General features: G+C 36.2%; 1 protein-coding gene across 1 annotated transcript; it reads right to left on the bottom strand.

Moving 5' to 3' along the window:
- Nucleotides 1–3,603: 3,603 nt before the first annotated feature.
- LOC127622499 (DNA-binding protein RFX6-like) lies at nucleotides 3,604–14,073 on the bottom strand. The gene is given in 20 exon segments (XM_052096599.1): nucleotides 3,604–3,857; nucleotides 5,167–5,376; nucleotides 6,429–6,947; nucleotides 8,173–8,379; nucleotides 8,474–8,596; nucleotides 9,428–9,545; nucleotides 9,979–10,023; nucleotides 10,025–10,089; nucleotides 10,190–10,328; nucleotides 10,407–10,566; nucleotides 11,601–11,650; nucleotides 11,868–11,981; nucleotides 12,061–12,138; nucleotides 12,223–12,330; nucleotides 12,545–12,572; nucleotides 12,827–12,904; nucleotides 13,029–13,090; nucleotides 13,318–13,441; nucleotides 13,560–13,713; nucleotides 13,881–14,073. Coding segments are annotated over 20 exon segments (2,751 nt in total). The 3' UTR covers nucleotides 3,604–3,681.
- Between the last annotated feature and the right edge of the window lie 21 nt (nucleotides 14,074–14,094).

The following is a 14,094-nucleotide window of genomic DNA, read 5'->3' as shown; positions in this document are numbered from 1 at the left end:
AATAAATGCAACTGAAATCAAATTAATATTTCATGTATACAAATCACTACCTAGATCAGGGGTTTTAATGGGTTTTTGTTTGTGTGTGTGTGTGTGTGTGTGTGTGTGTGTGTGTGTGTGTGTGTGTGTGTGTGTGTGTGTGTGTGTGTGTGTGTGTGTGTGTGTGTGTGTGTGTGTGTGTGTGAAATTTGTGACCCCCAAATGAGTTGTTTCCTTTGCGACGGAACCCTTTGCTAAAATATGAAGCCATCTAAATATAGATAGATAGATAGATAGATAGATAGATAGATAGATAGATAGATAGATAGATAGATAGATAGATAGATAGATAGATGATTGGTGGATGGGTGGATGGATGGATGGATGGATGGATGGGTGGGTGGATGGATGGATGGATGGATGGATAGATAGATAGATAGATAGATAGATAGATAGATAGATAGATAGATAGATAGATAGATAGATAGATAGATAGATAGATAGATAGATGATTGGTGGATGTATAGATAGATAGATAGATAGATAGATAGATAGATAGATAGATAGATAGATAGATAGATAGATAGATAGATAGATAGATAGATAGATAGATAGATAGATAGATAGATAGATAGATAGATAGATGATTGGTGGATGGATGGATGGGTGGGTGGATGGATGGATGGATAGATAGATAGATAGATAGATAGATAGATAGATAGATAGATAGATAGATAGATAGATAGATAGATAGATAGATAGATAGATAGATAGATAGATAGATGGATGATTGGTGGATGTATAGATAGATAGATAGATAGATAGATAGATAGATAGATAGATAGATAGATAGATAGATAGATAGATAGATAGATAGATAGATAGATAGATAGATAGATAGATAGATAGATAGATAGATAGATAGATAGATAGATAGAATGTGAAACAAAATATGCATTCAGATTTCTCAGCATTTCAAAATCAGTGTCAGAAGTCCTTCTGTATCCTTCCTCACATTGTAAGTCGCCTTGGATACATTGAATAGATGTAAATGTAAGTCTCTTTTAGGTATTCACTTGGCTATTGGCACTTAGAAGGTGCTTCAAAACCCTATATTAACAAAAACCCTGTCAGTCAAATCTAGACAAAAGCCTCTTCTGCAAACTGCTCACACTGATAAAGTTCCCTCATGGATGTGTTGCTACATATGCTGCACAGCTTTTTCCTCCCAACCATGAAATCTCAAGTGTAGAGGAAACACAATGCAGAGTTGATACCTTTTTTCAATTTATCTTGTGTGAATACAATCTGTGTAGCTGTATGCTGCTTGTTATTTATGATATCTGTGTGATATAAAAAAGATTTAAAATCTGTTTTCCTAAATCAAAGCCTTCAAAAGTAGCTATTTGAAAGTTTACCCTGATTACAGTATAACATATTTTCAAACATATTCCTGTACAATGGTATTTGCATAGGATACCAAAAAACATGATTGTACCACTTTTGTTGTGTGTTTGCTTTTTAAATCTAGAAAGCAGGATTTAATGAGTTTGTACAAAATATGCCTTTCCATTTGTTTTTATAATTAGCAAGAATGAGATCTGAACATTACACAAGAAAGAGCTTTTCGAGATTTTTAAAGATGTTTTAAGAAGAGTGCCATTAATTGTAAAATCACAAGTGGTAAATATGATTGTGTCAGGACTCGGTTAAACACATATTATTGCACTAAAACCATCTCTGTCCCTCTCTCACCGGTCACACTTTCCCTGGATCTGTTGATCTTTGTACTGGCTGAGGTGAATATGGAGTCTCCCTTCCTAATGCAAAGTTCTGGTTAAACATTCTCCCAAAGTTAGTGCTCTGCCTTCTGTTGTTTTTACATTGAAGCCTTGGCAAGATGGAGGCAGTATTGACTTTGTAATTAAACTATTTTAACGTCAGGATTTTGTAATCATTATATTTCAAGCCATCTGTTCCAGTCCAAGGGCTGAAATGGATTTTCCCCTTGAGTAGATAAAGGCCAGCACAATGTGGCCAATTTTATCATTAATTGTCAGGACTTTACACAGCAAAGACAAATGCTCAAATCCTTATTTAGCGAGGTGAGTTTAAATACAAACATAGAATACCTTGTGAGGCTTTGCAATGATATCATTTCTGCACAGAAAGACGGCTGTTAATGTAAAGTTACTGATTATGGATTTATTAGCTCCCCTCTGCTCAAAGACTAACAAAGCTGAAATTAAAGAACACTGGGATGAATACATAACAATGAACAGCTTGTGGTGTGCACACCTCTACAGGTCCTGGTTTAAATCAACACCTTTATCAGCCTGTATCCTAACCCTGTGAACAATGGAGAAATAATCTAATCCCATGTAGATAACACCCGACTTTTATCTGCAACTTCACCAATTTTGTTTCTGTAACCTCCAGCAGGGCTATGAAGGACAGTGTATTTCAATTATAGAGTCACATGTTCTGTTTATCAAGCATTGACTAGTAAAATGAGATTAAGTTAAAGGAATATTCCGGGTCCAATACAAGTCAAGCTCAGACGACAGCATTTGTGGTATAATGTTGCTCAGACAAAAAATAATTTCGACTGGTCCCTCCTTTTTTTTAAAAAAAATGTTAAATTCTGGGTTCCAGTGAGGCACTTACAATGGAAGTGAATGGGGGCCAATCTGTAAAATGTAAAATACTCCCTATTTCACAATTATAACAACAAGACATAAACAATATGTGTGTTAACAGTGATAAAATCACTTACTAACCTTTTCTGTGTATAATTATAGCCAATTTTACAACTTTATTGCCATGGCAATGTAGTCAACAAACCCTAAAATGACTGTAAAATGATGATTTAAACAACTTTACTGCTCAAATAATACATGAGTTTTAACAGAAATATTAATGTAAGTGCTTTTGTAAAATTATAAACTTCACATTTCCGCCTTTAAACCCTCCAAAAATTGGCCCCATTCACTTCCATTGTAAGTGCCTCACTGGAACTTCGATTCGACTTTGAGGGACGATTTGAAATCATTTTTTGTTGTAATCAACATTATGACACATATGTTGTCAACTGAGCTGAACTGAACCCAGAATATTCCTTTTACTCTTGATACATTTGGTTTGAAAATGTCCCACCCTCAAAATCAGCTCTATTTATTCTGTTTTCTGTCCTTCTGCCGCTTTTAATTACGATATTAGAAACATGCTTTATGAATTAATGCATTTTCCAGGAAATAAAGTCAGAAGACAGGGTCCATTTAATTATGTGAATCTTTAAAAAAAAAAGAAAAATAAATAAATAGATAGATGTTTACAGTGTAGATTTCTTTTTTTTTAGTTCATTAAATAATAATAATAATACAAATAAAAAATAAAAAAACACTCTGACCTCCAAAATGCAATGTACGGAAAGATATGTATTTTTTATATATTTTAGAGAATGTACAAGAGAACAAGAATGATAAATTACATTATAATATAAACCATAAAAAAAAAATGATTGGACTATTATAAATCACAATCTTAGGGTTAAGCACAAATCATACAATATACACAATACCAGTCAGCAATATATTTGGCAATTAAATATTTACTGTTTAAAGCTATACATATGAGCTAAAACACATTTCACCTGCTATAGCAGAGAAATTGAATGAAATATAAGGCACATTATAGTAACAGTCAGGGTGGCCCACCAGCTGACCCCATAAACACAGTGTTGATAGGCGGCAGGGCGGACACCATTTCTCGCATCTCAGTGGACGACTGGTGAGGAAGTGCATTTTGGGAGTGATACGGAGCAGCAGTTCCATACATGCAGGGTGCAGGGACAGAGCAGGAATGGGCTATGCTGGATCCTGTTGCATAAAACGAAAAACAGCATATAAAACAAGCAAAAAATAGCCCTTAAAATGTAGCTTAAAGATGAACCCAGTAATTTTTTCCCCATTAAAAAGGTTTTACTCTTAAATAAATTAATAGTCATTTTGCAAAATATGTATTAAATCATGAGCACTCACATAAGATGAAGACTGGTCATATCAGTAACCTTATTAAAGCTGTTTGATTCTGCTTGGTGAGGGTCTGCACATGAGGGGGGATTCATGTTAGAACCACATGACCAGCTGAATACAACTTGTTTTAAGGAATATTCAGGGATCAATACGAGTTAAGCTCAATTGACAGCATTTGTGGCATAATGTTGATTACCACAAACAATTATTTCGACTTGTCCTTCCTTTTCTTTAAATTAAGCAAAAGTTGAAGCGACTTACGATGGAAGTGAATGGGGCCAATTTTTGGACGGATTAAAGGCAGAAATGTGAAGCTTATAATTTTATAAACTCACTTAGATTAATTCCTCCATTAAAACTAATTTCAGCTATAACGTTGTTTAAATTTAAATTTTACAGTCATTTTAGTGTTTTTTGACATTACATCGTCATGGCAGCATAGTAGTACAATTGGAAATAACTTTACACAGAAAAGGTTAGTAAGTGTTTTTACACACACATATTGTTTATGTCTTGTGGCTATAGTTTTAAAATAGTGAGTAGTTTAACATTTATGGATTGACCCCATCCACGTCTACTGTAAAATCCTCACTGTAATCCAGATTTTTTTTCTCTTTTTTTTTTTAAAGAAAAGGAGAGGCAGGTCAAAATAATTTTTTGTGGTAATCAATATTATGCCAAAAAATGCTGTTGATTAAACTTAACTTGTATTGAACCCAAATACTCCTTAAATCTCTGTAACAGCTCTAATACTGGACATTTTTTACTCAAGGATTAAATCAAACATGGCTGACTGTGAATAGTGAATTTCTACTAATAGCAAACAATTGCATTTGAATGATGCTTCATCCAGGCCTCTAGGTGTCAGTGTAAGACCAGGACGACATAAACAAAAAAAGTTACTGAGTGTACTGTTTATGAGAGCATGCACTCGAGCGGGCATGGACTTCACCAGTTTGTGTAAAACCTAATGATCCATGTTATCCTGAACATTTTGAAAATATTCCAAAGAGCATCTCAGAAGCCTGGACATCTGACCTCTTTGTTTACATTTTTTTCCTGTTTATTTCCAGGTTTCAATTCAATTTTGAATCGCATAATGTAAACTCAGATGTTTGAACCCCACTGTATAAATCAGTTGTTTTTTTTTAACCTGCAGTGTGTGTGCCCAGTGATGACAGTTCAGTGTAGTAGGGTCTGGCTTTCTTCCTGCTTGCATCATCCAGGATGTTGAGAGGGTCGTGCACTTCAGTGTATGCTGAAACAGAACGAATGCTGCTCACACTGCTGATAACTGACACATGCTGATCAATCAATGTTCCCATCCTCTGAGCATCCACATAACCACTGCTGCTGTAATATCCTGGGTGGGAGAGAAAGGAACATTTCTTTTTCAAAAAGAAAATCTGCATACTTGCTCATTATCTTTCTAAACAGCATGCATACTGTACATGACATACTGTTTCATGCAAAGGACATTATTTATGTTTTTCAAATATATTTTACAGATAAATTCAAGTGGGAAAGACAGGGTAAATAATAAGTATTCAAAATGTATGCTCTAAAATTAAGTATGTTCATTGTTTCTATGTTAAAATACGGTAACAAGGCTGACATGGGAAAGGAGGAGGAGGGAACCAGCTGAACGGTCAAAAGAATATTTCATAAGAACTTAAACAAAAAGACACACAGAACACAAATACACAGACGGCAGCTGCATGTGGCTCTCTCTCTCTCCGAAATGCCGCCTCCGGCTACATTTATCCCTCTCCTGATTAGGGATAAATGGGCTGATTAGCCCAATTGGGTGCCGGGCGTATGTAGTCATGGCCCCGCCCTCCTCCTCATCACAAATACTTTTTTCTATCCCAGCTTAATATGCAGAGACAACAATAAGGAAGCCATTCATATGTTCATTTTCTCGACAATTGTAAAAACTGTCTATGTCGCAGATAAAAATGTCTGTGTTCGTTTTGAGGGACCCGCATAGACCTGCCCCAACAACGTTAATCAACCAAAGGTGTGAGTCTGGGGGCGGGACTGTCTGACTGTTTGAACAACAGAAGACAAGGGGTGTATTCGGAAAGCCATTTTGAAAACATTGTTTTTTTTTGCAATTCCATTCGGTGGCACTAGTGTTACAGAAATTACATAAATCAGCTTTAACAAAGCTTAACATGCAGAACACATTTGCCTTCTACAAGGCCATACCAGGCATAATCCTACTTTTTGCCACTTTTTTCTGCTAGTACAGATTACAGGTAACAGGAAACGATATGTAGAGGTATGTGATCAGGAAAAGGACAGGATTTACAATTTGTGTGTGCACTCTTTTGTAATTCTATTTGGTGATGCTGTTGGCACAGAAATTACACACTTCGGCATTAATTGGCCAATTATCCCTGATTTTCTCACCACTGTGTCCTGTACTGGAGCAAACTGGACCAGAACACCCTTCTCCATTGGTGGCACTTCCTCCAAAGCTGTACCCTGCAGGATCCAGTATCTGTACACCCTCAATGTCCATCACAGGGTCACCTGTGGATGTGTATCCAGTAGATGAAACCCTGGAACTATAGGGAGACAATGTACAGTTGCCACTGAAGCAGTCTTTGGCCAGCTGGTTCCCAGAGAAGGACGTGTAACATCCGCTTTCAGCACGAGCTTGATAGACTGATGTTGGAGTTTGTGTCTGTGGTCTGAACATGGGCTGGTAATAAGAGGGGTTTGGGTAGCAGCCAGAACTGAAATTGGGCAGGTTCTGGTACATGGTATCAGGGAAGGCCTGGCAGGGCACTTGGGGCTGGATGGGGCAGCTGCTCTGGGGCCTCACAGCCATCGGGCCCTGGTTGATCACACTGCTACGGTTGATCATAGGCGGAGAGATCGGAGGGGTCATCAGGGGTGCGCTGTTCTGCGTGTAATCCATTTGTCCTGGAAAATATGATGACGTCATGAGCCATATTTGTGACTAAGTATAATCATTTTAACAGATCTTGTTTTCCCTTTTTTATTGTATTTAAAGAGCTCATATTATAAATGTTTCACCTCCTGTGGTCCACTTATTATGTTAGTTAGTTTTTATGCCAAATTTTTTTTTTTTTCCAAGACTATTTTCCATGCTTCTTCTGAGTCTTTTTGTAAAATGGTGTATTGATTTTAAATAAATGTTTTGTTCTGTTGCTCATACACCAGCTTGTGGGTTTGCAGTCATGTCTAATATAGTTTTTAAAGGGTTAGTTCACCCAAAAATTAAAATTCTCTCATGATTTACGCACTCTAATGCCATCCCGGATGTGTATGACTTTCTTTCTTCTGCAAAACACAAACAAAGTTTTTTAGAAGAGTATTTCAGCTCTTTAGGTCCATAAGGCAAGTGAATGGTGACCTGACCTTTGAAGCTTCAAAAATCACATTAAGGCAGCATAAAAGTCATCCATACAACACCAGTAGTTAAATCCATATCTTCAGAAGCGATATGATAAGTGTGGGTGAGAACAGATCAATAATTAAGTCATTTTCTATCATAAATCTCTACTTTCACTTTCACTTGTGTGATTGCATTGCTTCAGAAGACGTACATTAAACCACTGGAGTCAAAAGGATTACTGCTATGCTCACTTTATGTGCTTTATGGAGCTTCAAAGGTCTGGCCACCATTCACTTGCATTGTATGACCTACAGAGCCGAGATATTCTTCTAAAAACCTTTGTTTGTGTTCTGCAGAGGAAGGAAAGTCATACACATCTGGGAAGGCATGAGGGTGAGTAAATGATGAGACTATTCCTTTAACTACACCATCCATCAGTAACAGCCTCTTTGCAAAGCCTGCATTGTGACAGATTCACAAAACAATCCACTCTGAAATGGGCCTCACTCAAAATTGTCAGGGTGCTTCACAAAGATATGCAGAGCGGTAGGTGCTACATGTAGAAACACGCATGGTTTGATTAAGTTTCTCTAATTTGACTCTTTTATTGTTAGGGATAATTGCAAATATACAGCTTTCTCATTAATACTTCATAATAAATGGGCAGGCTGGATTTCTGATTACCCAACAGGCATCGTTGAAGTGTAAATGTGTTTTCTATGTGTGCAAACATAGCGGAAGTACAAAACTAGATGTCCATAATTCAAGTAATCTACTGTTTGCAAGTACCAGTTACAGTGAAGCTGTCCGGATCGGTACCATGGTACACAACAGTATTGGTTTCGAGTTCTTGCTGTGCAGCTGTGAGCGACAGGAAATCATGTTCTGGATGGCTTTCGTCCTTGACAGTTGAATCACTCTGTGCCACACCAGATTTATTACGACTGGCCAAAAAACAGGAACTCGGGGAGGCTGTGAATGCAGCTTTAATAGCATCTGTCAAAATTTCAACATCACAGTAAACTGGGTTAAAAACATTAATGTATTAAATAACATACTTATGAGCTATATATGGAAATGATAAGGGTACCTGCATTCCTCATATATTTCTCCAGCAGGTTCTGAAGGTCCTGCTCTTTGTCATTGTTGAATTGTGTTTCAATTGCCAGCAGTATATACTCATCCAATAGCATCCGAATGAGGTGGAACGAGCCTACAAGCAACATTAAACCAGGTTTATTTTTTTTAATACATGTTGTAAAGATCATTTAAAAAAAATAAATAAATTACATGTAAATTACAGTATATGACCAGTCTAGTTTTTTTGTTATAACTGGATAAGGATCTATAAAAATAATAATCTAGACTGATTTGTTAACCAGTTTGACAGACACCACTTGCATGCAACTTGGTGAGGTCATGGGACATCAATGAAACGTTTATAGTAGAATAATGCCTTCTATTAAAAAAAAGTATAACAAAATAGAAAATTAACAGTAATGATTATAAGTACAATTTCCACTGCACCCTTTTTAATTAGTAAGCTAGTATCCGATTCCAAAAAAAGGCTCAAATCCTTCCCATGCGTTTCACCTTTAAGTTTTTAATGTTTAGGTCAAATGATTAGGCTAGCAGGTGATACTGTTTGGTTTTGTAAACACCTGTAGGGTTATCAGATGTTAGCAGCACAGGAAAGGTCACTCTCTAATCAGGGCACACGCGACGTAAGATAAAGTTTTGTTTGTACAGGCTGGGTGAATACATTTTATAGCAGCGGCTCTCTGGTTAAACAGTGCCAAGCAAATAGTACAGATCTGATTTTTTGAAAAGGGAACAAGCATTTTCAATAAAGGGTCCATGAAGTTACCCCACAAATAAACATAGATATTTCATCAAAATATACATATACTGCAAAAAGCAAAAAACAATAAAAAATTGCGCGCACACAAAAATGCTAAATGTGTTTCTAAATGTGACTGTCAAGAGAATTTGAAAGCGACAGAAAGACTAGAGTGCTGTGGAGGCAAGCATGATAAAGGCTTACCAAAGCTGGTAGCATTGTTTAGGGTGAGATTGTGCATCACTCGTGCTCCAAAGAAACTCCATTTGAGAAGGAAATCCTGAGCTCGCTTTTTAACCAACCGACCATTTTGCTTGCTGGGCTAAAGTAAAGATAATACGTAAATTCATTGTAACACTCATTGCTAGATTGGATGTTTTGAGTTCTCTACTGACAAGTTTAGCATAATTGGTTGGTTGATCTTAGCTGGTCTCCTAGCCTGGTCAGGATGGTCTGTTTATGGTTTTGGTGGGATTTTGGGCAATTTTAAGCTTGTCAGGCTGGAAGGCCAGCTTAAATCAACTTATAGTGGTATAAACTGTTGTTTTTTTCAGCAGGGGTCACTAGCATACAGTATATTACTTTCAGGAAAGTGGCAGCATGAGATGCTGGTGTGCTGGTGTTGCCATCAGGCTTCTGAATCAGCACAATTTTCTTGGACAACCATCAAGGTTTTGCTATATAATATGCATCAACATAAACGGGATGGAAATTTCAGCAAGGTCTTCAGATAAAGCTCTTGCAATGCAACAAACCTTAATAACTTTCTGCTCTACAACAGAGTCCAGCCATTCAATAAAAGGACTCTACTGTGGCATTTTTCCTCAGGAGGTCTTTCAGCTCTTGAAACACTGAAATTGATTCATCTAGCAAAAGAAAAACGAAGATATTTTGAGGCAGATTTTATTATCAGAATGTACAAAAGTTTACCAAGTACAAAAGATGACTAAGCCATTAATAACTCACATTCAGAGTAGAAGTCTGAATCTTGGTCATTTGTGATTGAAAGGAGCGCTTGAGAACCAATACTGTTCAAATCCACCTTATCAATGTCATTTACCATAGAGGTCACCACTTTCTGGTCAAAAAGTGCAGGTCTTGCAATCTACAACAACATGAAACTATTAACAACACATCAGTTTAAAATAGAAAACATAAGCTAGAATAAACAAAACAGTTCTACCTGTGCAAGATGTAAGAATGAGGTCTGTCTCTTTAAGGAGGACACAAATCGTCGAGCTATGGGCAATTTCTTGTCTGAGAGTATGTCTGGGAGATTCTCCAAGGAAGACACCATCCAGTGTTCCCAGTGCTTGGCAAAATTCAGAATATCTGCCAAAAGACTGGAGATATTTTCCTAAATTCATTTAAAAACACTTGAATTTGACACTTGCACAATATTCAGTGATTCTATTTGTATTTAAAGCAATAGCTTAGCCAAAAACAAGAATTATGTGGCACGTGTGTTAACGCAACAATTTAGGCCAGAGACTATTTAGCAGAGATGGGCCACTTATATTAAAATTAATTGGAGAAATTGGAGAATTTGGAATACCCAATGGTCAACGGATGTAGAAAGGAAGTCCCGCCTTACATCTAAAAGAGCCAATCATATTTTAAATACAGACATCGCCTGTCAATCAACTCAAGAACGTGCATGTGCATTAGCTATAAAAGCCGGGAAAATTTAGTTTTTAGTGTAATCTGACAATTTATGATACTGGTGTTGACAGATTTCACTAATGATTTGAAATATGTTATTTGATCGTAATCTTGACCAACCGTTTTGGAGATTTCAGTCCATCCCCATTCAAGTAGATAGGAGCTGCACTGTCATAACTAGAAATAGCTTCCCGGGAGTGTTCCAAAGATGGCCGCCAGTAGACTGACTTGTTAGAAAGGCTTTGCTTAGGTTGTTTTTGGCACTAAACAATGCAAATTCTCATGTGAAAACTTCAGCCACAATGTATGAGCTTTTTTCATGCACTAATGAATGCACTACAGATGTCAAGATTTTCACTGAAAACTAAACTACATTTTGTTTTTTCTAACCAAAACCATCATATGACTTCATAAGACTTGGAATATGAAACACAAATCACATTTACTATTTTATGATACTTTTGGGTCCATTTTGAAGCTTTGAAGTAGGTCTCTATCCTCTGCCATTGTATTGAAAATACGGGCTGAAATATTCATTTAAATATTTCCATTTGTGTTCCGCATAAAAAAGAAATTTAAATGAGTTTGGAGCTAAATAAAGTTGAGCAAATGACAGAAATTTCATTTTGGGTGAAAAGTATTTTCGAATTTCTACTGTAGTCCATTGTTGATGAAAATGGTTAACAGTACACTGCAAGCATTTCAACAAACAAACCTCTCTGGCATATCCTGCATTGTAGCAGGGATGAGAACATCAGTCAGAACCTGGGAAAAACAATTAAGACAGTTTGTGATAACCCAATATAACTGAATGCTAATACACTCATATCTATCTATCTATCTATCTATCTATCTATCTATCTATCTATCTATCTATCTATCTATCTATCTATCTATCTATCTATCTATCTATCTATCTATCTATCTATCTATCTATCTATCTATCTATCTATCTATATATATACAGTTAATTGACACTCACTTTGTAAAGTATAGAGTCACACACACAAAAGATGTCCACAATAACTGGATTCTCCAACAATGGTAGGAGATGTTCAGGCATCCCCTGCCAGAAGTGAAGCAGAAAGTTCTGTATCTGGAACGCAGTTGGGAACAGTTAAAGTGTATTATTTTGGAATTTAAATTATAGGACAACAAATTTGTTCAAATAGTACCTCCTCAAAGTTGACATTAATGGCGTTGTCCAGAATGCATTGACAATGAGTTTTGTACATCATAATCAATGTGTCAACCTACCAAATTATAAGTATAGAAGAGTTTGAGGTATGTAAATATAAACGGTATTTTGGAAATAGGTCTCATGGAAATGAACAAACCTTGTCTTTTGAAACAGACTTCTGAAGCACTAGATGTTGCGTACATGGGAATTCAGGTAAAAGAGTCCCTGTTTTAGAACTAAGGGAGTATTTCCTGGTGAATCCTCCCTGTAAACAACAAAGTGCATGCATATTGCAGAACTATTTGGCTATATCTTTAATAAAACATGACAATGTTTTTGGACTGTAATAGAAAGTTTTCTACTTTGCAAACATACATGAGTATTCCATCACACAATAATTAAATTAATAGTTTCTATGAAACGTTTCCAAGTGAAGTATTACAACACAACTTTATATGAAAAATCGCAAAATTGCCAACCTCGTTTTTTAGCTTGCTTCCAGAAAATCTTTAGAAAACACATAAGGTAGAAAAACACAAGATAGATTGTTAATATGATAAAACATTTAAACCTGGTTAAACAAAAGCATCAAAATATGCTTTAAAATATATGTGTGTCTTAGCATGTGTTTTTTTTTAAATGGCATGCCTTTTATATGGTATATAATGTATATTTTAGAAATATTCTAGGACTTCTAAAGGGTTCTAACACTGAGATGAGAGATCAGACGCAGAAATTAAATTAGGAAGGTCAGCGCATACCGTGTCAATCCTTTTCCTGAGTACACAGAGTGATAATACGCACTGCTCTCCTTTATTCCAATACCATAATAATGATACCTGGAAGATATTTATGAGCCAAAGTTACCACAAACTGAGTGGTTCAGATCAAGTATACTACAAGTCGTGCATAGTACAGTAATAAAAGATAATAGTAAATGAAATTAATTTGTCTTTCTCTGACTTTGAATGGCCTCTGGTTCCAAGCCTTCGTGTTGTAAGTAGAGGAAATTTCTGACGTATTGTCTGCAATACAAGAGAACAAAGTGCTAACACAGTAGTGCAACTGATCTCAAAGTAAAATCAATTGCTATTTTTATGCATTTAAAACAATGTCTGATAATGTATATACTTGGTGAGATTAGAAGTTGGATATTATAATATATTTTATAATCAATTAGAATTATCATACTTCAATTCCACAACGGTCTGGCAAATTATTGGCACATAAAAAGCACTAGAACTCCTCTTACCTTTCCAAAAGTGGCAGCACATGCTGGATCTAAATTCTCCTTCCGACAAAAGTCCAAATAATGAGTATAAAGGATACACCGCGGCAGGCAAACGCCTTCACAAACAATGTAATTGTCCTCAAGCCTAAGGGAAGCAAAACAAAAACTATGTTGCTGTAGTATGCAGAGTGTCCTATACAAATTAGTGTAATATCATTTGTTGCATACACTCTTGTACATTATTTATAATGGCAAGCGAATACCATTGTAAAGTAAGCTGCATCTGTTTCCTTTTGTCCTTGATGATCTGACCAATGCTTTTCTTCAGCACAGTTGGTTTCAGAGAGAAGGTTTGTGAATAATCCAGGTGATCCAAATCATCTTCAGAGGATATGCTTCCGTTGCTCTCTTCAGCTTCTGCCAAATATATAACATACATAGCTTACAAAGGTCTTGTACAAAACCAGTGCCCAAACTATTCATAATATATCATTGCTACTAAACAAACGGGCAACACAATATAGCAGTACTTTTAATCAAAAGCAAGTTTGAAAACAATTTACAACAAAAAATGATGTCCTCACCTGATTTAATTCCAGAGTCCTCCTCCTCATCAAGTCTGGTTTTAAAAAACACGTTTTGGAGATCCTCTTGGTCAATAATAATTGTCGCATGGAGGTCATCTGCGCTTTTGCAAGCTCTCTTTGTCTGTGATGGTTGTAGTTGATGAAACGTGTCATTCTTCAATGCACTGCCTATATTTCTTTTCATCGACATGTTCAAGGAGACATTAACAAA

Source organism: Xyrauchen texanus, chromosome 28, assembly GCF_025860055.1.
Source record: "Xyrauchen texanus isolate HMW12.3.18 chromosome 28, RBS_HiC_50CHRs, whole genome shotgun sequence".
Lineage (NCBI taxonomy): Eukaryota > Metazoa > Chordata > Actinopteri > Cypriniformes > Catostomidae > Xyrauchen > Xyrauchen texanus.
The sequence above is the reverse complement of the archived record's forward strand: the minus strand, read 5'-3'. Positions and strand labels throughout refer to the sequence as shown.